This window comes from Hippocampus comes, unplaced genomic scaffold (genome assembly GCF_001891065.2).
Source record: "Hippocampus comes isolate QL1 unplaced genomic scaffold, H_comes_QL1_v1.1 scaffold57, whole genome shotgun sequence".
NCBI classification, from domain to species: domain Eukaryota; kingdom Metazoa; phylum Chordata; class Actinopteri; order Syngnathiformes; family Syngnathidae; genus Hippocampus; species Hippocampus comes.
The window spans coordinates 1,575,948-1,600,834 of NW_017805039.1; the positions used below are offsets into that span (position 1 = coordinate 1,575,948).

Sequence of the window (24,887 nt, forward strand, 5' to 3'; positions counted from 1 at the left end):
GGACAATGACGTAATGGCGAACCCCGACCTCAACCCCTCCCCTGACCATCCTTTCTGTCCTCCCTCTCTCACATATTGGCAGACCTCAGCGGGGATGCGCGTAACTCAAAAGCGAATAAGCGAGCGTGGACGTTTCAGACTCGAGCAACCTAGAACACTGTCGAAAAAAATGCGGATTTAAAAAAAAAAAAACGTGAAGACTTGACCTACGCGGAGGAAGGGGAGCTTAAAGACTTGAATGTGGTGAAAAAGAAAAGAATTTAAAAAAAACAACAATGTTGCAAGTTAACTTTCAAGTTGTTATGTGCAATACTTCTTTTGAACCTTTTTCCAGACGAAAGACTCTTTGCAATGTAATTCTTTCAAATGCCATTTTTAATTATTGCAGACATTTAATTAAAGATGTTAATATGTTTTTTCACAGTCATTTTCTACTGTTTAATGTAATCCTTTTCATGCTGGTGTTTGTAAGAAAAAAAGAGAGAAATGAAATCCAACTATTTGTACTAATATAAATAATTGAAGTTATTTTTAAAACATTAAAAAAAAAAGGTTTTTGTGCTCATTTGCTTATTTTTTTGGTTTATTTTAAGCTACTGTGATTGATTGCATTGTAATTACTAGGTCAACAATGTATTTAGCTGTTTATTGGTATATTTTTAATTGGAATGTATAATTGATTTTTATAATTTTGATCAGATTTTTGTTATATTTTTGAGGTGAAGCTTTTAATATGTTAAAGTGTCTAGTTTTTACTAATTGCTATATTGTGCTCCACAATATATGGTTCACATTTTCTGAAGGAAAATAAATATTTAAATATTTGTCTGTTAATGTTACTTAATGGCAAGATTTCAATAGTTTTTAACTGTGTATGGGAAGGTTTGTTGTATTTATTGATAGCATTTTTTTTTACTTCAGATATCACCTTAATTTTTATTGTCATTTCACTTTATAAGTTCCTATTTTTGTATTTTCCTTTCTAATGATTAAGTTATGTAATACGGATATGTCCATATTTCTAGGAGTTGGTCTGTAGAAGTGCTAGTGAAACGAAAAAGAAAAATCTGTTATTTAATTGTTTGCGGCCAACTATTTATATAACAGTATGCATAATTTTTCAATATTTGTAATGTGAAATGTTGAATGAAATAAATCTTAACTGTGATGAATACGTCTGTGTGGGAAGGGCATTTTGTTCATGAGCCCCACTATTATGACAGCGACACAATATGCAGAAGGGATCGCCCAACGGCACATTTTTAATCACGGATAAAAACATGTCATTAGTGATTAAAAGTATACATTTTCTGTAATATCTCCCCTGTAATTTTTGGGGTCACTGCTTCGAACCATCACTGCCCCCTGGGCAGCTGCCAACAAGGACAACAAATGAGCGTCTTATCACCTCATATCACAAGATTTTTAAAAAATATTTTTGAAAGTAATAATTGACCGCAAATACCGTTTTAAAACCGTGGCATTCTATTTAGAAACAATTTACAGCAGACGAGTGTCTGAAGGTTGCATTGTAACATTTTGAACACCAGGTGGTAGAAGAGAACCAAAGATGAACTGCAATTTGGCTTCAAAGGCTATACCGAGTCACTTTCGTTCTAGTTGGTGGTTTTGGTGGCCTCCCACCGCCACAAAAGTAAACGTTTCTCACCCCTTTCACACTTAAATTTCTGGAAAGTTGGAATAGTGAACATTTTTTTTCATGCGCAAACTATAAAACATAGTAACGCTTTTGTCCTGGAGCCCCCAGAAAGTTTTAATATTTATTAATTTTAGAATATTACCATCGTAAAAATGACAAAATACACTATTGCACGACTGACCATTTGTTGACGCAACATTCAGAAACTATAGTATTGGAAAGATTGATTAATTATTGTCTTCAGGTTATCCAGGAGAAAACGTATCAATGCTTTGCATAAGATGCCTTCAGGGACTCAAAGAAAATTGGAACGTCACATGACTTTTCGATTATCGCCGATGTACAAAGTTGCTAAGCAGAAAGTGTATCAATTTCACGCTTCACTCGTGACCTTCAGGAACCTCTGGAACGTCGTTTGCCTGCAAATGTGTATCACCATGTAAGAATTGTAGAAAATGTATCATACAGTATTTACACTTTGCTTGTGGCGCCTTCAGGAACCCCTGTAAAATTGTAATACTCGTTGACTTCAAATTACACCCCATGTGCGAACGACAACATCGTATTATCGTATTAACTCTTAGCTTGTGGTGCTGAACGCTGGGATACCCCCTCCCTCGCCCCCCAACACCGTACTAACCGGCCTTTAAAACCACGACCAGATACTCATCGAAGTTAGAATTTACTGGAAGTCTATGAATGCATCATCAATTCAGCTCCCAACGGGGGGCCAAAAAATAAAAAAAAGAATCACCGTCTGAGTGTTGCTGCACAGCAGAGCAGATGAGGATTCGGGATTAGGGGGTTGGGCTGTCTGCTGGTTGGAAGAAGCGCGCCTCCAGAAATCCAGTTGGTGCGTGGCGGTGCAGCATCGTTGCATCTCTCCCGCAGCAGCAGCAGCAGCAGCAGCAGCAGCAGCAGCAGCAGCAGCAGCAGCAGCAGCAGCAGCAGCAGCAGCAGCAGCAGCACCTTCCGTCATCCTCATCCGGACGCCGCAGCACGGTGTAAGTACCTCTTATCTGTCTGCATCAATGGTCTGGACATCTCGTCTGCAGGTTTGCTGTTCCTACGCCTTGCACAGAGACACGCAATGTGTTAGTATGTTTGTTTCGAACACGTTTGCAAAGCTTACAAACATTTGCTCTTCAAAGAAAAAAAAAAAGTGTCTTCATTTTTTTTTCCATTTGTATCTTCATGTAATACGTGTTTTATATATATATATATATATATATATATATATATATATATATATATATAAATATCGTAACATAGGAATTACTGGGGGGGTTGCAAATTATATTTAAAAAATATACAGAAAAATATACATCAAAAACAAATAATTTTATTTTAATAAAATATTGTTTTATGTATTTATCAGATTTGCTGGACATTTATGATTAATTTTCATTTGTTGTTTTTTAAAAGTATATTTAACAGTTGTATATTATTATAACATCTGATAGATGATTTTTGTTTCCCAGTTTTATACATTCATCTTTGCAATACGTTTTTTTTTATTTAGCATACAAAGTTTATGAGCACTTGTTTCATTATAAAATTAATACATTTTATTTCTGTTGTTTATCATAGCCTAACAAATGTTGATTGCATCTTGTCTGTTTTTATTGCTTTATTAAATTTCACAAGTCATTGTATCACAAGCCTTTAGTGAACAAACAACAACAGCAACCATGTTACTAGTTTGCCTCAAGATTTTTTTTTAATCAAATACTTAACTTTAATAACTTCAGAAAAAAAAATTGCTCTAATCAACCTTAAAAAAATAAGAAATACAAATGTCCCCAACATAGCTCCAATATGCTTTACTTCTACCTTCAGGGGAACAAGAGGATCTGCAAGATGGTGAAACTCGGGAGTCATCTTCAGGACAAAGGGGTCAAAGCGGCCAGTGTGGAGGACGGCTTCCAAAACGTGCCCCTCATCACTCCTCTGGATGTGGGTAGCTTGCAGAGCCAAGCCCCTGACAAGGTGAGTGCCCCTCCCCCCCTCCGTGGCGTTCGCTTTACCCCAACAGAATGTGTATCTATCATTTGTGCTTTGTTTTTTTTTCCCCATCTATCATTAGGAAGCAGACGAGGTCATTTGTCATCTCCGCATCCCAAAGTAGTCCACACCCCACTGCTTATTAATCTCGTTACCATGGTGATGATTCACAGTGCCCGTTCGCAACATACTAGAGTGACCGCACGTCAGAGTCCACTAGTCGTCATTAAAACCGGTGTCGAACGGTGCCTCTAATATGCTAATAAATCTCCACAATGTACCCCAATCCATCTGAGAAATTGCTTATGTGTTTAGTCGGTGCTGCTGTTTTGGTTAGCATCCGAGTTCCAGAAAAATAAGTGAAATAATCACACGTATTAACTGATTTTTTTTTTCTTGATGAGAAAATAAAGGCATCCATTTGAAGGAGGCGCGTGTTTGTCTCGAGTGGATGGCAGCTAATTAATTTTTGATTCAAATAAGGGCGATTGGAGTCACAGACGTTGAGAAGTACAGTAAAGTAGTTTGAAACCATCACCGTGTATGTGTGTCTTCCTGATGTGTTAATTAAAGCGTCTTTTGAGGGAGGTGTTTCTTCGGTGCACCCAGCAAGCAATCATAATAAAAATAATGAATAATAATAATATTAGCGATGCGAGTGTATTAGACCACTGCAGAGAGGGTTTCTATTCCTTCAGGACAGCGGTTTGAAATCTTTCTGTGTATGTGTGTGTGTGTGTGTGTGTGTGTGTGTGTGTGTGTGTGTGTGTCTGACAAGCAATATCTGTCAGCAGCCACTTGTTTGTTCTATGTGACATGACATTTAAAGAGCTGCCAGTCACTATCCACCGACAAGCTTGCACTGGGTTTGCTGCATTGCACACACAGGCACACACACACACAATCTATTGTGTGTATATCATTGCCAGGCCAAGTAAGGCTGAACCCCAGGGATGTACCGTTGAATTATTGTTGGTCTTGTTTGAGGAAGGTGGTAAGAGATAAGAGCAGCGTCTTTCTTCCGCGTCTCCGCTGGCTGGCAGCCACTGCAGATTTTGTCATCTGTTCTCTCCCCCGACTGAAAACATGTTTTTTTTTTTTGTTTTTTTTTTTGGTTGGGCCTGCATAAGCCGCTTAAATTGGCCCGTATGAGGCAGCGTCGTTAATCGCACGCGGCAAAGTCGACTCCGCATCTTTGTGTTTGTTGAGAAGGTCTCAGGAGGAAGGCACATGGGTTCATGCGCAGTTCCGTATGTAATTGGAAATAAGACGTTCATTTGAGTGGAGCGCTTTAGTTCTGCAAAACAAAAGCAGGCGTTTGTTTACTTGAGGTACCTAATATAGGTGAGGTCAAAACATGAGGACCTCCATGTCTCACTTTGGCACAACAATGCTAGTCAGAACACTGCTTTTCCAGTAGGGAAAAAAATGAGGTGTTTAATTGAGGTGAGGCGTGGTATCCGAGGCCACCATTTGAGGGCATACAGTGTTTTTATCTTGACAAATCAATGGAGCTCATCTAATAACAGTATTTTTCCATCAGGGCAAGTAGGAGGCTTTTAATTGGAGTGAGGTATTTAGGCATCTATTGCAGCTGCCACCGAGTAACTCAAACTTATCTAAAGAAAAACAAGCCCAGCCTTGTGTGACGAAAAAAAAACAACATCAAGGGCCAAAGGAGCCGAACTCTGTCACGGTCACAACGGAAGCAGAGTTCATGAATTGAGGCCATACGGTATTTCGTGCCGTCAAGTGCCACTCGGACCTCAGTGAGGCCAATCAGAAGAACATTGTCTTTCCAGAGAAGGAGAAGATGAGCTGGTCAGTTCACATAAGGCATTTTATTTCGGCAAATTTTAGATCAGGGGCCACAGTTGAAGACCTCCCAGGGTTATCTCTTGCCACTTTGACTCAATGAGTCTAATCAGCATGACATTGTGTTCCCATAGCAAGGGCAAGGGGGGAGTTGGTGGGGGGTGCTTTTAATCAAGGTGAGGCAATTCATTTTAGCATCTCTTTGAGTGGTGGCCGCTATCGTTCAAATGCAATGTTTTGTCTTGTCCATTCTCTCCTCTTTCATCTCGAACTACCTCAAACAACAAAGCGTATGAGAGAAAAGTGGTTCAGATTGCACGACTGTCCGTGTTTTTTATGTTATGTGTGGTTTATTATTAGTTCATTTTTTTTATGTGATTATTTTATTTCATGTTAACTGTTTTGTAAAACGCTTTATTACAGCTGCAGCTGTTGTGAAAGCGCTATATAAATCAGGATGTATTGTATTGTCTTGTCAAGGGCCAATGTGACTCAGTGAGGCCAAGAAGAACATTGTGTTATTGTGTTTCAAAGAGGGCGTGGGGAGGTGAGCATTTTACTTCGATATTTCCTGGACCAGAAGCCACAACAAGCTATCCAGTTCGTCAGAAAGTGGAATAGCCCAATCGTGTCCATACAGCTTATTGCCTGCAGTGCTTTGATCTGATCTTGGGACCTGTTGTGTGCCTTTCAAGCTAACGGCAGCTTTAGTGGCTCATGTGAGCTGACCGATACCTTTTATCTGCAGTAGACTAGTGAAAAGCTCTTTCCAGCCCGCATGGAGACTCCGTGGATACACTCGACTGCGGGGTTTGTGCTTACACACCCATATGCGCGCACTCACACGTACACGCACACACACACACGTTTGTGTAATATGGCTTTGGCCTACATGAGCTGGGGCAGACGAGTATTAGATGGGATTCAGTCCAAGCAGGGATGCTGGAATCGGGATTGAATCGGCAGGTCAGTTTATAAAAACAAGTAGGAGGAGGAGGAGAAGGCGGATGGAGAGAGCGCAGGCCGATTCCTGCAGCATTTGACAACAAAAAGCTGCTTCAAACACTTACGAAACACCTTCAATATCTGATCCCACAAAGTGTTGAGTCGCGTTGGATGTATTCAATGAGAAAAGAATTAATCTATAACTTCATGGGCTCAATTTTCATGCCCAGTGCCTGTCTGGCACAAGGTGTGGTGGAAATTTACGGGGGCGAGACTAAGTTTTGGTATTGTCACAGAGCCGTGCAAGCCAGTGCAACAAAAAAAAAAGCGCAATTAGATTTTTTTTCAAAATCATTCTGCCCTACAATCTGTAGTTTCAGGCAATATCTGAGCTCAGGCTGCACATTCTACGTGTGTAGAAATGGGTTTACACCACCGACGTCTATTGAATTCAAATACGTGCTTTCAGTTAAGTGACCTGGCCACGCTCGCCCCAAGAGACGGCGGCCTCAGAACGCAATGAGATTCTCTTCTAAAGTTGCTCCGCTCGCACAGATCTGCTTATCTACTCAACTTTTTGCCATCTTTCAGCTTATTGTTTGATTCCAGCGCCCGTGACAAGCCTTTTCATTTCCCCAACAGTCACCGCTTTCGCCTCAGAGCTGTTTCCAGCGAAATATTTCAAGGCAAGAAGTAAATAAATTGCAAGTGCACTGAAAATGTCAGCAACATTAAAACAATTGAGGTTCAGTTAAAGCGCGTTTGCTTTAAGGGCTCGTTCCCTATTTCAGAGATTATGTTCAATGTTGTTTTCTGGTAAACATTGACATACCTTTGATTAGTTCCCTGTTTCAGCCAATGTTGCAGCAAAGCATCTGACAACACGATGAATCTTTTTTTCCTTCTCCCCCTACAACATAAAAAAAAAACGTATCCAAGATTCCTTTCAAACTTTCAGGCTTCCCCCATCATCACCAGTCACTCTTTGAGGAGAGAACATGAAACTCCATCTCTAGTGGTAGGGGGACCAAAAAAAAAAAAAACAAACAGAAAAAAAATTTTTTGACAGCATTTCCACATGGATCATCACATCTCGAATACTGATACTGAAGCTGGAGAGAAACTCACAGACATTCTAACTAATACACTACAAAGGCCCTTTGTAGTGTATTGTTTTTAAAAAGGATCGGCCCACATATTTCAAACGATGCCGTCTAAAAGCAACTGGTGTCAGTTAGTTATGTGAAATGTCAACACGTTACTGTCATAGAAGCCATTAATTGGCTTTCTGGCTGTATAAATTCTTGCAACACACTCCGCAGGGCTTCTGTATGAAAGCCCCGCTGATGTGGAAGCATTTAATGACTCACGGAAAGGTCACAGTCCACCTTTATGGTGCTAGCAGGTACGTGCTAACTGCTACACGACATACCAACACTAATTCCACCGTCAAGATTATGAACTTGTAATTCTCATTGTTTCTATTCTTAAATCTAACAGATTAATTTTTCCTAAACCCTCCATTTAGGAACCTCGCAGCTAGATCCTAGCAGCTTTTTGCTAACAGCTAATCCGAGTTAGCAAACTAGCAGCTACACGCTAGGAACTCTTTGGATACAAGCTGTAAACTGACTACATTGCAGCAAAGTGTCATTTTGGTTTTTTTTTTTGTGCCGTCCCATGAAAATACATAATTAAATATTCACAAAAATGTGATTGATGCACTCAAGTTTGTGTGAAACTATTTTTCTTCTTGACCAATTACACCACCACTTTGGGATTTTCCTCAAAATGGACTCTGAAAAACGAGGTCAGTAACTGTCTCCGGGAAGCGCTTTTGTAGAGGGCCACGGAATGTGTCTACAACGCATCTGATTGGGCCCCCAAGGCCCCCCATCGAAGCGGGATGCTAGTCTCAACCTTAAATAATGTCACCATTTTGCTTTGGTGCTCTCATTTCCCACCGCTCGCTCAAGGGCCTAAAGGTTCACGACACTTTTTGTTGCCTCATTATTCTACCACGTCCCCCACCCCCCACCCCCAACCTCCGTCTCCTCTAATGAAGTGCTCATTAATCAATGTTGCTGCGCCTTTAGCCAGCAGCCCGCTCTCGGAGAACAAAGTGCACACCCGCTCCCAAAATGGAGCCTGACGTAAAGGAACAATCATGGGAACAACACTTTTATAATAGAGGGAAATACAAATTGCTTATTGCTCCGCAGGAGCAGCTAATTTTTCAATGCCCGTTTCTTGCGACGGTATACACAATAAAGGGAAAATCTCGAGTTTGGTAAAATGGATTTTTCTTATGCTCGTCTGCTTAAATACATTTACATTTTATGACTGTGGTGTTTACTCTTGTACAACCAAAAAATACTTTGAATCTGCGTTCAACTAGACAACTCGTCACGTAATAACCCCTGACTTCAGCTAACCCGCTAACCTATGCTAACACATGGGCCTTTTAACTTTTGAAAAGCAAACATTTAGGATCCGAAGTCAATTTTTGCCCGTCGAATTAACTGGTGTGTAGCAAAGCCATTAGCATGTAGCTTTGTAGCAGCACAAAGGGTGGATTCGGGCTCATCCGTAGCGAATCTCAACAGGTTTTTATTAATAATGGTCACATTCAATTTAATAACATGATCATTCATTATTGTAGGTCCAATAGGTTGCTGTGTAAGATTGACATAAAGCTATGGGAGTGTTTTGATTGTTACTGCTGAGTTCTTGAAAGCCAATCGATATCAGAGAAGAGCAGCAATAAAAGAACCGTACTACCTTTCAATTCGGGGGGCAAAAAGGCAGCTATGTCCACTTCCCTGCCTCACAGCTCCATTATTGTCCAGATCACTAAATTACGCTTTCCCCCATTTCCTGTTTGAACAATTTACTTTATCATGTGTGCTTCCTTTTCTTCCCACTGAGCCGCCGGAATAGAACACTGTGCTTTCCTCTTGGGTCAGCGGTCTTGAATTCCGGCCACATGACCTTATTAGCCTGCAGTGGTGAGTAACTGCTCTTCTTGAGGATGATTCCCACTTTGGAGAATACTGTGAGACAAGCATAGAATTACTGCGGAGGCCCAACTGAAATCGTTTTTTTTTTCCAATGTTAAAATGCGCAAAAAGTCACCAATTTTGACAAGCGCATTGATCCTGATAAATATTGAAGCATGTTAGGGTTTCGGAACATGATCCCCCAAGATTCACCCAGGAAACTTTTTAAAAAATAATTATCCTCGGATATGAATTTTGACCATTCCACACGAACTTTGGAGGACAAGTCAATCATAACAGGACTGGAGTCTGTCTCTAGGACCCATTGTGGCAGCCATTTTGCGCAAATTCCAGGGCTCATACTTTGATTCGGGAATTGTTAAGGCAATTGTTAAGGATTAAGGCATTGTTTAAAAAAAAAAAAAGGAAATGAACACAAAATTTTCAGGCAATAAAGATGGGCAATTTAACCAAATATTTCAATTATTTTTTTAATTGTCTTTCCCAGATTTCACAACAAAGAAATACGAGTTTGCAGAACGAATTGTTCCTTGTGTTGTCCCCCAACTCGTCAAATTGTTTGGGAACAGTTTACTTACTTTGCTAGCTAACATAGGTGCCATAAGTGTCATACATTTTTATGATTTAAAGTTGTTCCAACTTAAATTTTGTATGTTTTTTTTTTTTTAAACAGTGTGAGCCACCTTTGTCTATATGCCATCAAATGTGGGCGGAGCATGAGGTCCGAATTTGATGATCATCTTAAAATATTTTAGGAACGTAAAAAAAAAAAAAAAATCATTTAACAACATGCAATTGGTTTCATATGCCTCTCATAACAGGACACACGAAGAAGTCTCAAGGGCAAAATTCAATAGAAATCAGCCATTTTGCGGTGAACCAGACATTTTCATTTGAGTTTCAATGCTTAGACCAGCATCATATCCCTTCGAGACAAAATCTCAATATTGAAAGGACGTTTGTCCACATTTCTGTAAGTCGAGTTTGATGCTTGATCAGATTCAGTACGCCACAATGACCTCCGTTTCACCCTTCTCCTTCTATTCTCTATAAACGCATCTTTCATCGCTCCTCACTTTCCATTTTCAAAATGACGTGTGTGTGTGTGTGTGTGTGTGTGTGTGTGTGTGTGTGTGTGTGTGTGTGTGTGTGTGTGTGTGTGCGCCACCATGGAATCTGTCCTTGAATTCTCGATGAGAGTCATTCCGGTTCCTATGCTTCGATGAGGCTCAGCTTCACCTGTTTGGGCTGTTCATCAACATTCAGTGCGTTACACACCTCACCTGAACATGCCACACACACACACACACACACACACACACACACACACAAACACACACACACACACGCACACACACACACACACACACACACACGATTTACATGAGCTAACGCTAATGTGTTTCTCCCCTACGTAATGCGAGTTTTAGAGCCCCGTTATTGAATGGATCCCCAGTAGGGAAATTGGAACAGCCAATAAGCTTGAATGAATAGACAGACAACGAGCATGATAGAAATAGCAATAAACCCCCCGTCCACATCCTTGGAATTTCAACCTCTCCGCAGTAAATATTCCGTGGTCCTCCACAGAAGCAGATTTATTACCTTTGTGTTGAATAAAAATAAAACGTTTTGCCAAAGCCATCCTGAACCCAATTTTTCATCCGTAAACCACAATGCTAACTCATGTAACTCATCCACCCTAACTCAGACCCCAAAACCGATTCCCAAACCCTGAAACCGTACCCACCCTAAACCCGAAGCATAAACTACAACCCTACGCTAAAAAACAAGCCAATGATGAAACCCCCGGCCCAAGCCAGCGGTCAATTCCAATCATCTCCAAATCCTAACACAAACTTTCTCCTGTATTCAATCTTATTTGTGCACATTCGTGTTGTCTGGCCTTTTCTCTCTCAAAATGTGACTTCCAATTTTTTTTTTCCCACCTGCCTATCACACAGATTCCTCACACGCAGTTATAAATAAAGTGTGACTGTGACTCTCGCCGCAGGTTGTGGTGAAAACTCGCACCGAGTACCAGACGGAGAAAAAACGGCTGAAGGTTCCCAAAGTGGAGGAGTTCACCATCAGCTTTACCGACGGCGTGTCTGAAAAACTCAAGGTAAGAGGAGTGTGCAATTGTTTTTAACCGTAGGAATAATGACGATGATTTCTCTAATGACAAGGATTGATGAGTCTCATTAGATAAAACACGAGTCGTGAAAATGCTGCGTAAAAAAAAAACAAAACATTTATTATCTAATGAATATGCGATAAGACAAAGGCATCATCACACGCTTGCTCGCACCTTGGTGGCCGAGCCGAGCGAAGATGAGTGCCGCCGAGGGTGCCGATCATACAATGAAGCGCCTCAAAGCGATCGAGTCGCCCACCCGGCAGCCTGCTCTTGCGTCGTCGTTAGGGGAGACCAAAGAGAAGTGGCGTTGTCAGGGCAGCAAAGAAAAGCTGTCACCGTGGCAACTCGCCATGAGAGCGGGCGAGAGGAGGCGATTTGAAGTGTGTGTATCGAGCAAACTTGAATTAAAAAAAACAAAAATCTCACTCCATTTACCATACTTTCATTTCTTTCATTCATAAATTCAAAGATACCCATGTTTTTTTGAAACCCTAACCCTCATTTAAAACCGTACTTTGAAACCATAGCTGTAATTTAAAATTCAAACTTTGAAACCCGAACCTCTAGTTTCAAACCCTAAATTGAAAATCTAACCCTAGTTTAAGATCTTGATTTGAAACCCAAACCCTAGTTTGAAACCCTACTTTGAAACACCAACAGTAGTTTGAAGTATTTCTTTTTTTCGTGTTTTTTTTAGTTCTTTTTTCAAGCATTTTTGTTTTGACCTCATTCAGTTAACTCATTCAATCCAATTTCACTGGAGCAACGCCCTCAATCTCAGCGTTTTACTGGATTTTGACTGATCTTGCAAGGCCCACAAAATATTTGGTTCTAATGCTATATAAACATGGAGACAACCAAAATAAAGTTTGGACTCTCATCTTTCAGCAGAAAAAAAATTGTTTCTATCTTCTTCCATTCTTCAGCAATCGGCATTACAAAATGGCTAAGTTTCATGAAAATGGCGATTCCTGGGCAAAAAACGGAGAAAAAGAGCTTTTTGTAAAAGCGCGTGAGGCACCACTGCCACCTACTGGTCACTTTTTTACATGATTTACAATGCAAACGGTTTATTCCCATTCACAGATTGCATCAGAGCCTCCTCCTTTCTCTGACGCAAAAAAAAGACTTAGGTACAAGTACGTCCTTGGTAGGCGGGGCCTAATTTTAAAAAGACGTACAAGTACATCTTGTGGAATGAAAGAGTTAATTAAAAAAAACAAACAAACAAACAAACAAACAAAAATTTTTTCCATTTCAGTTTGTTATTCAGCCAATTTGCGTTAACTATTTAACCTTTGTTGTGATTCACTATTGACAAAATAAATTGGGGGAATTGACAGAGCGACACATGCACGCCCAAATGTGATCGGACAAACGTCGTCTAACATCCTCACACCCGTAGTGGAAGCGACGTAACCAAGAGAAACGCTCAGAAATGAAATTAGAAAATTCCCTTTTTCTTATATCAAGGTTATTGTTTACCCCACACGTGACCTCACTGGAGATTGAGACGTTCTGTCTTCATGGGAACAACGCTGGAAAACTGCCATCCGCGTTTAAACCTAGCCGGCGGTGGTTATCAGACTTTTCCAGAAACGTTGCAGTCGGCTTACGAGGGCGCGCGCTGCCTTCAGCTTTTGTTAGGCACAAACGCAACCCAGTGGCTCTGATTCTGTGTGATGTCGCTTTGCTTTTGGGGAGGCTCAAGCGAACCGCCGGCTTGGCTTCCACCGACGAGTCGATTCTGCGCACGGGCGGGGTGCTTACACATCTCTTCTCTCCTCAAAGCTTTGCGGTTTGTGTTGACGGATGGAGAAGCTCAGAGCTCTCTAATCCGCCCTCGCTCGCCCGTCTCCCGCTTCTTCCCACCTTCCGTCCTCATCTCCCGCTCCTTTCCTCTTTTTCCCGCCTCCGTTTTTGTCTCCTTCCTAACTCTTGATCTCCGCACAAGCCACTGTGCAACGTTGGAATACCGCAACCCACGCAACCGTGACGCCGTCCCAAATAAGACCAATGTACGAGCGGCTATTCAGCCGATGCGTCATTCTCATAGAAACATGTTCAAGAGCAGGAAATACTTTTGGAATGTGGCCTCAAGGGAAACCAGCCAGTAGGGTTCAAGTGTCATTCCCTCTCAAGTCCAACACCATCGCCTGCTTTGAACTCACCCCTGTCGCTCCCGTGTCTTTCCAATTAGCCCCACTCGACAAGATGGGCAACATGGTGCTCCAAGCACAACGGCGTCTTCCTTGTATGTTTGAGAAAAAAAAAAAATCCTACAAATTCTAATGAGAGCATGTCTTAAAAGCAGCTTGCCGAAGATTATATGCATGAAAATCATGTTTGAGTGTGCTTAGTATCCGAAGAGGATCTTGAATGACTTTGGATTGCGCCCAGTGGCATACGGCGGCGTCTTAATCGACCGGTGAAGAGGTCTTAAAATGACAAGTCGGCGCTGAACTCTTGCATGCGTGCAAAGAAGTGACACGTCCTACCGGGCTTCTTCATTCACATTCATGCGGAAGGAGCTAACGCGAGGTGAGAAGCGCAGCCGACACCTTCGGGCCTACGTGGGCATATTTGAAAGTTCACCGGAAGTCATCTCAACGAGCGGCGACCTGAACGCGCAATCCACGCGGCAGTTTCAAGGCTCACACGCTTCTCCTTCCAACATTTTTACCCTCATCCCCCTTTTCTTTCCGTCCTTTCTTGTCCTCTCTGCGGTGTTATGCCGAGCCAGCATTCTGTAGCCAGCTCCGACTGGCACGTCATCACACACGCGCATCATATTGTTGAAAAACTGGCTGCTGATAAAGTGAAGCGGCCAGATGTGATGGCAAGATACGCCAAGCTTGGCGCGGCGCTCACAAACACGGCGGCGTGCAACTTCCAATCTACAGCGTTTGATATATCAACCTGATTTTGTTTTCACGATAAGCTATTACCGTATTTTCCGGACTATAAGTCGCAGTTTTTTTCATAGTTTGGCCAGGGGTGCGATTTATACTCTGGAGCGACTTATGTGTGAAATTATGAACACATGATTATGTCATTTCACCTTATTTTCACATTAAACCACAAGAGGGCGCTCTGTGTTGATAAATCAATGATGAGTCTGACGTAAGCGACGTAGAAGAGGAAGCGGCGCATCGTCTACTATGTTTTTTCCTTCTTAATTATGCATTTTTTGGCTGGTGCGACTTATAATCGGGAGTGACATATAATCCGAAAAATACGGTATTGACAATATGTAGATGGTTTTTTTTTTTTCCATGGCACTTGACGTTTTCACAGATGTTTGGATCATGCAATGAAATTCTTGATGTCGAGTAGATGATAGGTGTTGAAGTGTATAATAAGGCTCTGAGGAGCAGCGAAATATCCGGCCAACAAAGCGACAATATCTTGATACGTCTGCGCAGGTCTGACAGTCAGGAAATAAGCTAGTTGTGGATGACAATAGCGGTTAGCCTCGCAAGCTTTGGGTATTCCAATCAACGTTGGTCTAAAAAGGGTTGGGTACAATCGCTACTTCGACTTGACTTTCATCTCATTATCGTCGCCTACAAAAAAATCTTTAGTCTTTAAACACTTTACTCTTTCAAGTAGACGCGTTTCCCTTCACAGGAAGACAACATTTAGTAAAAGGACTCCAAAGTTAGCGAGTGGTTGCTAAAAAACTTTCTCAAGGACTATACTGATAAAGAGAAGATGTGAGTTGTTAAGTATCATAAAGATCAAGGCTACTCTTACTTAGGAAAGGCCTTGGGAAAGTGATTCCGATTGTCATGGAATGTCAAGTAAATGAGTCAATTGGGGTCATAAACTGTTCAGCAGAGATTTTGAAAATGTAGCGGCTAACTCGTTGCGGCAACAAGTGGCTAAGCTCAAATCGAAGAGGGTCTCTTTTGTCAGTGACGGATGACAAGTGTTGTCTGGAAGGCGGCAGTGTTGTCTCTCTTGTGGGATTTATTGAAGAACGCTTGATCATTCATTTGAATTGAGAGAGGAATCAATGAGCTGAATCGTCAGGCAACCAAATTAAATGTTTTATTTTATTTTTTTAAAGCACCGATTTTTGAGTCCCATCCCGGTCAATGAATATAAGTTTTGGGAATTTGGGAGTGCCTGGAAAAGAGGACGTCAGCGTGTTGTTCTGACCGTTCAATGCGGTGTGCGGTCAAAGCCAATTCCCCAATGGCCGTCGGAACCAACCGAAGTCATTTGTCACAGCCAAGACATCCCAAGTGTCAACTGCCAACAGGACGAGACGGAGCGATAGCTCCTCAGGGTTGGCCAGACAGATAAATCACGGGCCTGTGGCTGTGAGCTGAGCGTAATGTGAGATGATTAATATGCCCAGATGGCTTCCGCCATGCGCTGCGTTGTCCGCATTAAGCAGCAACGTCAAAGGAGGCGCCAGCCTGACGTTCAATATCTATCGGCACATCGCGGCGTAGGCGCTCAATCGCCCTTCCCGGTCCAGGCGCTTGAGCGGAGAAGTACATGAAGGCATAAGAAGTCCTCCAGTCGACACTGACCTTCCTTTGCACGGGAACATAAAACGCTTGGCTCACTTGCCAAAAACAAAGAGTTTCATCTATAGCCAGGAAGCAGAATTATCTCTGTGCAGCCTTTCGGACATTGACGCATGCCAGAGGTCGGTTAAGTAGTCAAAAGTTGTACTCAAGTAAGAGTGGTGAAAAAAGCGCAGGTGAAAAAAGGGTGGTTTGCACCGTTGTGGGCGCGAACACAGCCAAGCTCATTCAGCGCCAATCAAAGCGATCCATGCAACTATTTTTCAAGAAATTAAGTCTTCATATTACAACTGCATCCTACCTCACACACTTTTATATGAATGAATGTTTTTATATTGTCCCAGAATGTGGCGCGCATTTTAAAACCTTTTTTTTTTTTTTTTTTTTTTGCCAAAAATAAAACAATATTAACATCATTACATCGCATCACATGTCATTTTTATTCATTGTACTTATTTACACATTTCTTACTGAATCTTCAATATCATTCGGCGTGCCACCCGACGCCCACCTTCCATGCGATTTGAGTTTCGGCTCGGTCTGCATGGAGCTCATGCAGTCAAGAGTCATCCTGGGATACATTAGCACAATTAGCATCTGTCTGGCATTAAAGTAAGCACAGGCTGTCCCGGGCGCTGCCAAGCAGCTGGATTATGAAGCCACTCAAGGGGCCACTTTTCAACCTTTAATGTCACATCGCACCTTTAATGACTCCAAACAAGCGGGACAATCTCCTAACACACACACACACACACACACACACACACACACACACACACACACACACACACACACACACACACACACACACATTAAGGATCCATATTGACTACCAACCAGTGGTGGTAAATAAGAAAGTACAAATTGTTGCTGTGTCTGAGTGGATTTTTCAGGTGCTTTGCTTGAATCGTTACATTTCCTCCCTACATTTTAGAAACAGTATATTTGGTGGAAATACATCCTCGAAAGCCACTTTTGTCTCCACAAGGACGCGCAAATTTCTCACGGAAACAGCAACGATTTATATTGCACGATGGAAGCGAAGACAAATTCACAGATCACGTAATTATGAAAACAAAGTGTGATTTAGAGTCAGAAAAATGCGGTTACTTTTGCCACCTCTGCTCGTGACAGCAGCCTGGTGCATCTGCTCTTGAAAATATTTGACACGAGTTGCACTTTGAGCGACCTTTACGTGTAATGATGGCGTCTGTGGTGAAATCACACACACACACACACACACACACACACACACACACAGCATGAGCAAAAAGGTCACCCAACAACATTTGCCGTAAAGCCCCGAGGCTGCTTGTTTGAAATGCGCACACCTTAGGTGACTCGAGATGAGAGGACGAGCCACCTCTCGGCTTACGCTGTCAGCCTATCAGCTCGCGTGATTTAGTTGCCGCACTACCGTCGCCAAGTCAACCTCATCCTCAGGAGACCCCACTCATGTACGCGCTCATCTCATTGTCCACTTCCAAGAGCAAAGCTAAAGTAAATTGCTTTTGGGAAAATAAAACAACAACGCTCGTGATGAGTACGATTAAAATCCGAGAGGAAAATCAACAAGGGAAAAAAAACCCAAAACACTTACAATACAACAGTAATGGCCTTGTATTTTTGCTTCTGGCTAGAAACAGTATGTCACTTTTGGGATGGGAGGGTTGGTTCTCTTCAGCTTGAATCTCAAACTGTACCTCATTAGGTACAACACTAAAGGAGCTTAATGCCTTAAATAGTCTGCTTTTTCAAAAATGAAAATGCGTAGGGTAATTTCACAATGTGTGTGTTACTGTGGTTGTTTGCAGGTGGAGAACGGAGCTGTATCATTCCGAGATAACTATATATAGGGGCTTCATTGATCTTCTCATAACTTAACTTGGAATTTTTACATAACTTGTGTTACAAATGTAAAAATCTAAATTCTGCACAATACAGTATTTTTAAATATCCAACATTTATGAACATAATTTGCAATATTTTCTCAAATGACGATATTTTCACGTTACAACTTTATTCGCCTTTATTAGGATGGACTGGATAGTTCCATCTTGTGTCTGCACGCTGTTTTTAATCATCATTTCTCTCCCTTACGCTTTCCCTCCCACTAAAGTGTGTGTGGGGGGGGAGTGGTGGGATGGTGGTGGTGGTGGGGGTATGAGTTAGACCCCCTACGCAGCCTGTCAGTTCCAAGGAGAGAGAGAGAGCGCGTGTGGTGGGCTTCAGGCTGACAGACAGCAGAGCACAGAGGAGGGATGGAAAGCAATTAAAAAAAATACATGTACCATGTAAAATAAAGCAAAAAGATTTTATATGGATTGCGAATATTTAAAAATCTGGCTTCGGCAGTCATACTCCAGTAAATCCCACAAATAAAAGCACACGTGCACCCCAAAAAAAAAAAAAATTAAAAAAAGAAAGAAAAAAAACTTTAAAAAAAGAGATGTTTGAGGATGTACTCTTTGCCTGCCAAAACAACATTCGTGTGATATATTTGTGCCTGTAGCTGTGTTTTGATAGTTCTCCTCTCCATCACATAAAGAGTGAAGAATGAGCTCCCTTTATAATGTCACGCTTTTTTTTTTTTTTTTAATGCAACACATTTCTCCCCATCGCCACCCACCCGACAGGCACATCGAGTGTCACGCACCCGGCGCTCCTTATTGCCGCTGTCGACTCTGGTTAGGGTTCTTGGTCGCATACCCCTTCGTGCTCGTCTGTTATCAGGAGCGACAGGAAGATGGCCGCCTCGGGAGTGATAATGCTACAAGGTGGCACGCTGAGAATCGCTAATGACACAAAAGCAAGGAAACTCATGGAAACGATGGCGGCGGGAGATGCGGTGAAAGGGGATAATGACTCATCAAAATGATTATGAACCCATGTTTCGCTATGGGCAACCATGTAAATTCATTTTTGTGCCACGCGCAAAATGTCACCATCGTTTATTCACTGCACAGATAAAGTTTTAAGTGCCGTTTATTTTTATTTTTTTTTTTTTACGCGATTAACATGGCAAACAAGTGTAAAGATAAGTTCACCACTGCGTGATTAAAAGCTAATACGATATACTTAAAGACCGGTGGAATAAATGGAAACAAGGTTTTCAAACCCGCGACCTCTGTACTGTGAGGCAGGTGTGCTAAGCAGTCGCCCAACGTGCCACCATTCAGCACAATTTTTGTTCATTTGTAATTCAGTACAATTTCACCATTTAATGAGCTACTGTTCATATTGTATTATAACACCTAATAAACGTTCGTGGGTAGTGTGTGTGTGTGTGTGTGTGTGTGTGTGTGTGTGTGTGTGTGTGTGTGTGTGTGTGTGTGTGTGTGTGTGTGTATAGGCGGCACCTGAGCAGAGGCCTTTCGATGCAAACTGAGCTAAAGTCTCCCAAAATTTGCTGACGCTCCATGAATAAATGCTGCAGTTAAACTCTGGCTCGGATGGCGTGCGTACATCAGGCGGAATAATTGAATTGAATTGAATACAACTTTATTGTCAAATGTGCTGTACAGCACAGATGAAATTTCTTCCCTCTCAACATAAAACAAGAGGAGCGTCAGGCGGAATAACGCTGATGGACTCCGAGCATCACTCGCGTGCCTAATTGTTTTGACATGTTTGCCGGAGCCGATGGAGCGGATCGGCCAATCGGAACGTCCAAAAAAACGGAGCGTGGGAGGCAGGAAATTACAATTGAATGGAAGGGCAATTTTTGTTTATTTATTTCCAAGACAGATGTGCGCACACGGGTGTGATGACACGTACGCATAACACACACACACACACACACACACACACACACACACACACACAGCTGTCAGAAGTTGGCAGACACTGTTTTTTTAAACATAGATATCCTTCCACACCTCATTTGCATAATTCAAATTAAATGCTATTTCACAGGTGTCCAATCAAAGTGTCAAGTTGAAGGCAAATCCTTTTTTATGTTAATCTTCTCTATTAGCAGCATGTATAGGCTGCCAGACAAATGAATAATGCACAATGTAAAAAAAAAAAAAAAAGAGAATAATGCACACAGATGCATTTATTTGCATTAATATGCCGACTTACACTTTTATTATTATTATACTGAACGTCCAGCAGAAAATGGTAAAGAACTTCAGCACTACATTCAAATGGACTGCCATGCACCAGAAATGAGGGGATCATATTTAGGGGGGAAAAAAAATCTATTTTAATATTCCCCCCAAAATACACGCTGAATGTTGTAATAAAGTATTTTTGAAAGTGCAAATGTCATCATCATGCAACAATGCAATCAGTTGAAGTAACATACCAATAAAATACCCACACATCCGTCCACAATTTTGAGTTGAAATAAGACACAAATACAAAACACTGACTGTCCTGAGTGGTTTTTGCGGCCCTTGCAGGTCACCATCCTGATCATCCTGGCCTTGGCCTTCCTGGCCTGCATCGTGTTCCTGGTGGTTTACAAAGCCTTCACCTATGACCACGCCTGCCCAGATGGATTCCTATATAAGGTACAACAAATCCGTCGAAAGAAAAAGAATATCCCTAATTTTTACCCAAACCATTTTACTGCATACATTTATCAAAGCTATCAAGTTAGCAGGAATTTAGCACATGCGCCATGTCAAGTATCAAGTACAACTTTATTGTCAAATGTGCTGTATACAGCACAGATGAAATTTCCTCCCTCTTAAACAGACAACAAGAGGAGCCGCTGCGGGTGCCCGCGCCGCCATATGATGCATGTATCCCAATATTATAAAGTCGCTGTGTACCCCTGCCCTCTTGTGCTAACCTGGCTAACTGTGGCAATCTCATGTTAACACAGCTAGCTCGGGTACATTCATATTTGAGCTTTGTAAACATGGATAAACTCATGCTAACTACATTGAATGAGCCCGTGCTAACTTGTCTATCTTGGGTAAATTCATGTTCAGTCAACAAGATTGAGTCAACTCATAAAAATGTGATTAGTGTCAAATTCGTGTCGTCTTGGTCACTTCTAACTCCGCCACAGTAACTCAATTGCTAACTTGGATCCATTTACAATTCTGTTCGGAGCTCCTGTTTACATGCGATTCTAATGCAATCCTAATGATGCATGTATCCCAATATTATAAAGTCTCTGTGTACCCCTGCCCTCTTGTGCTAACCTGGCTAGCTGTGGGAATCTCATGCTAACACAGCTAGCTTGGGTAAATTCATATCCAAGCTTTGTAAACAAGGATAAACTCATGCTAACTACCTTGAATGAGCCTGTGCTAACTTGTCTAGGGTAAATTCATGTTCAGTCAACGAGATTGAGTCAACTCATAAAAATGTGATACGTGTCAAAGTCGTGGTGTCTTGGTCACGTCTAACTCAGCAACAGTATGGTTCAACTCAATAGCTAACTTGGATACATTCACACTACTGTTCTGAGCTCCTGTTTACATGCGATTCTAATGCAATCCTAAATCTGCATCCGGAATGTTTACGGCAACAATACTTGGACAAACTTCTTTTTTCCAACATGACCTCTGCTATTTGCAGGCACTCCATTTTGTTGCTCCAAAACATGATTCATCGCACTGTTCATGGTTGCAACCTTTCCTTAAATAACTTGGCGATAGAAGTTATAGATTATGCCCCTAAAGAAAATTGCTGAGCATTAGCATTCTCCTCTGCTTCGCACTTGTTGTTCCCCAAATTGTGTTGTGCACAGTCTTTGTGTCACCTTGACCGTCAAAGCCTCGGAAAGGTAGAATCTAAAATCTATTTCAGAGCTTCTCCGGGGACTCTCGAGTGCACGTTGCTCTGCTATCATTATCTGAACAAAAGGAGTATGCACCCACTCGGGAGATACACAATGCTCAAGTGTCTCGCCAATGTAGCTTTGCATAATCGGCACATAATAGTGAAAATTTTGAATCACGCAACATAAATGATCAACTTCATTGTATATTCAAAAACGCAGGTCTTAGGACGATGTCGCAATCGAATAAAATATGGCTTTCCCGTTCCACATTGTGCATTGTAGTGCATGATAGTGGTGAGCGAATCAAACGCTGCATTCTTTTATGTACGCAAGCCGTGAAAAGTTTTGCATCAGTCAATACGTATGTCGTCCACATGCATAAATCATGTCACCTTTTTGTGAGATGTTATTCACAGTTTTGAGGTCAAAGTTGTTTATCAGTCACTACGGTATAGTGGACAGAAAGAGAAGAAAAACATGGCCAGATTTGATGTTGTCGTGACCAATTTAGTTAAATAGTAAAAGACAAAGTATTGTAAAACAGTCAAACATTCTGCCTGTCATTCATATCTTTATTTTTGTAATCGTCCGATTAATCGGTTATGGAAAATTTGATCCTGCCAAATATCGGAATTAGCATCATCCTGACAAAAAAAAAATCCATAACAGGGCTCTAATGTATATACTGTAAAAGAAAGAATGTTTGTAATGAAGTGATTTCACCTTTGACAACAAGACTAATGCGTACTTGAAGAAAACTGCATGCAAAAACCTGTTCACTGGAGTGGCTGATGCCCCATTTCCGCTGTAATGGGAGTTCCCGATAAACCAAGCGTGATATGTTTTGAACCTAAGCAGCCATTTTGTGTTGTTTTCAGCACAAGCGCTGCATCCCGGCCTCGCTGGAGGCCTACTACGCCGCGCAGGACGCCAACTCCAGGGGGCGCTTCTACACGGTGATCAGCCACTACAGCATGGCCAAGCAGACCACCTCGCACTCCGTCTCCCCCTGGCTGCCCGGCGGGGCTGCGGGGCAGCCGCACGACGCCAAGCCCCCGCATGGCGGCGCCGACGTCCACTGAGCCGGCTGAATCGCACTAGGCGCACACGCGCCATGTCTACATCCGAGTGTATCACACGCCAGTAGGGCCTTTAGAGTGCATGCAGACATCACGGTTACAAGTCACATTTGGATTTGTCTGTTCACTCTTACTGAGAGGCATTTTTTTTAATTTTTTTTTTTATCATTGTTGTGTTATAATACCAACACCATCCCGCTAATGTATTATTTATTGAGTTTCATTCCATTTATTGTTTACAGTAGTGTGTGGATAGTTTTATGCGGCTTAATCACCTAATTCGCAATCTGCTGTCTCCTCTAGTACTGTTTACTATTCGTACAGTAGTTTATTTATTTATAAACACACACACACACACACAGTATTGGATGGGCCAAAAGTAAAAAGGCTTCAAGCTGTTTAATGCCACTTAACAGTTCAAATTTACTGTCTCACTAAAATGCAAAACAGAGAAGTACAGTCCACTTTTCTGCCTAGCCTAATGCTAACAAACAATGGAAAACACCATTAACATGCTAACGGTTAGCAGTGAGCGCTGTTGTTTCAGAAGCAGCGCGTATTTGAATACAAACAGTCGAGCAACACTGACACATAATACAACAATACTCAACAGGTATATATTCTTTCTCCTCTCCAAAAAACAATATTACAGCATCTTACTGAGGAGTAGATGTCGTCTATTCTTTGTCATATACTGTACATACAAATCAGTATTTCAAGGCACCACTATATACCCCTTTACTTTCTTCATTTTCTTCCCCTTATTGCATTACATCTACAGTGTTATTCCTGGCAATGTTGCCTACTTATTGTTTCATCCTTCCTTCCTTTGCTGAAACTTAATTCAGCCTTCTTTCCTCTTAGACCCGTTTTTTAATTCATTCATCCTTACTTTTTTCACGTCTGCCTTCCTTCCATCACACTTGTTTTTTTTATTCATGCATCCTTGCTTCTTTCCTTCGCCTAAACCAGCCTTCCTTAATAATCTAATTCCTCAGATCCTTGATATATTTTCCTATCTTCTACTGCTTAAAACCTTTTTTTTTTTTTTAACTTCCATCACTGTCCAATCCTGTGTTTCAATCCACTTTCTTTGTTATTGACACAGATTATTTGCCAGGGCCAGGAAGAAAAAAAAGTAAATTCACAAAGGGTCGAGCTAATTTCTGCCAAGCGTGTATATTCATTGATGAGCCATGCCCTCGACTGCCTCTGCTGTGAACCTCAGGCATGAACCCCCGCCCGCACCCACCCACTTCCCCCAGGCCCCAAAAAGTGTGGACAAAGTGTGCTCTCTGATGTTGTTAATTAATTTATTCAATCTAAAACATGACATTGAGGAGTTTTTAATCTTCTCAGCATCTTTCATTTCTGCATCGAAATTGAAACGGTCACTATATGGACTCTAAAGTGTACATAAAAATGCATTTTTTTTTTGTATTACAATCATTGCCAATGTTTGTAGTAGTTTAAGTCGTGTCATTATTTTGGATATTGCAATAGCTGCCAGTCAAAAGCCATTCATTGGAAAATAGAGATGTTTATTTGAGCGAAATTTAGACGAATTCTGTGTGTTGCTTTTACCTGACAAAGAAAAGGGAGGTGTTTATTTGTCTCAGTTAGATACTGGAAACTAACTGGAGACGGGTGATAGTTAAGGAAAATGTGTGTGGAAATACAGTACACACACAGTGAGCAGTTCATGCAAAAAAATAAAACGGAAAAAAAAAATCAAAAAAAAATTTTTTTTAAAAAGGGAATAAGAAAAATGCAGGCTGTGTTTATTGCCCGAATTTGTTAATTCCCCATGTGTTCATTTTTAGAGTTACTCTGATGGCAGCTTTTCATTTTGCAGCATCTGCTCTGTAGTGGAGTGCTTTCTATGAGCTGTTGTGATGTTGTTAGTCGATAGCGTACTGTAGCCATACCTGTAATGAAAC

General features: G+C 41.5%; 1 protein-coding gene and 1 long non-coding RNA gene across 6 annotated transcripts; one reads left to right on the forward strand and one right to left on the reverse strand.

Annotated features, from left to right (window-relative positions):
* Nucleotides 1-2,349: 2,349 nt before the first annotated feature.
* nsg2 (neuronal vesicle trafficking associated 2) lies at nt 2,350-24,660 on the forward strand. 5 transcript variants are annotated; one of them, XM_019864275.1, is made up of 6 exons: nt 2,350-2,583; nt 2,624-2,664; nt 3,500-3,649; nt 11,459-11,569; nt 20,532-20,642; nt 22,747-24,660. In XM_019864275.1, exons 3-6 carry the CDS (start codon nt 3,521-3,523, stop codon nt 22,948-22,950), a joined length of 555 nt encoding a protein of 184 aa, XP_019719834.1. In that variant the 5' UTR covers nt 2,350-2,583; nt 2,624-2,664; nt 3,500-3,520; the 3' UTR covers nt 22,951-24,660. The 5 variants fall into 5 exon arrangements, with proteins under 5 accessions (XP_019719834.1, XP_019719835.1, XP_019719837.1 ...); XM_019864276.1 differs by having other exon boundaries at nt 2,350-2,577; XM_019864278.1 differs by having other exon boundaries at nt 2,451-2,586.
* Nucleotides 2,641-10,782, reverse strand: LOC109512489 (uncharacterized). Its single transcript, XR_002167540.1, has 3 exons — nt 10,613-10,782; nt 7,257-7,334; nt 2,641-2,726 (listed from the first exon to the last, which is right to left on the reverse strand). It is a non-coding gene; the product is annotated as an uncharacterized LOC109512489 (long non-coding RNA).
* Nucleotides 24,661-24,887: the final 227 nt, after the last annotated feature.

Bases quoted from the DNA above. Each gene is read 5' to 3' on its own strand.
- nsg2 (XM_019864275.1), top strand. From the start codon at position 3,521: ATGGTGAAACTCGGGAGTCATCTTCAGGACAAAGGGGTCAAAGCGGCC. The intron at 11,570-20,531 runs GTAAGAGGAGTG...CGGCCCTTGCAG, and splicing joins GCGTGTCTGAAAAACTCAAG to GTCACCATCCTGATCATCCT. The intron at 20,643-22,746 runs GTACAACAAATC...TGTTGTTTTCAG, and splicing joins CAGATGGATTCCTATATAAG to CACAAGCGCTGCATCCCGGC.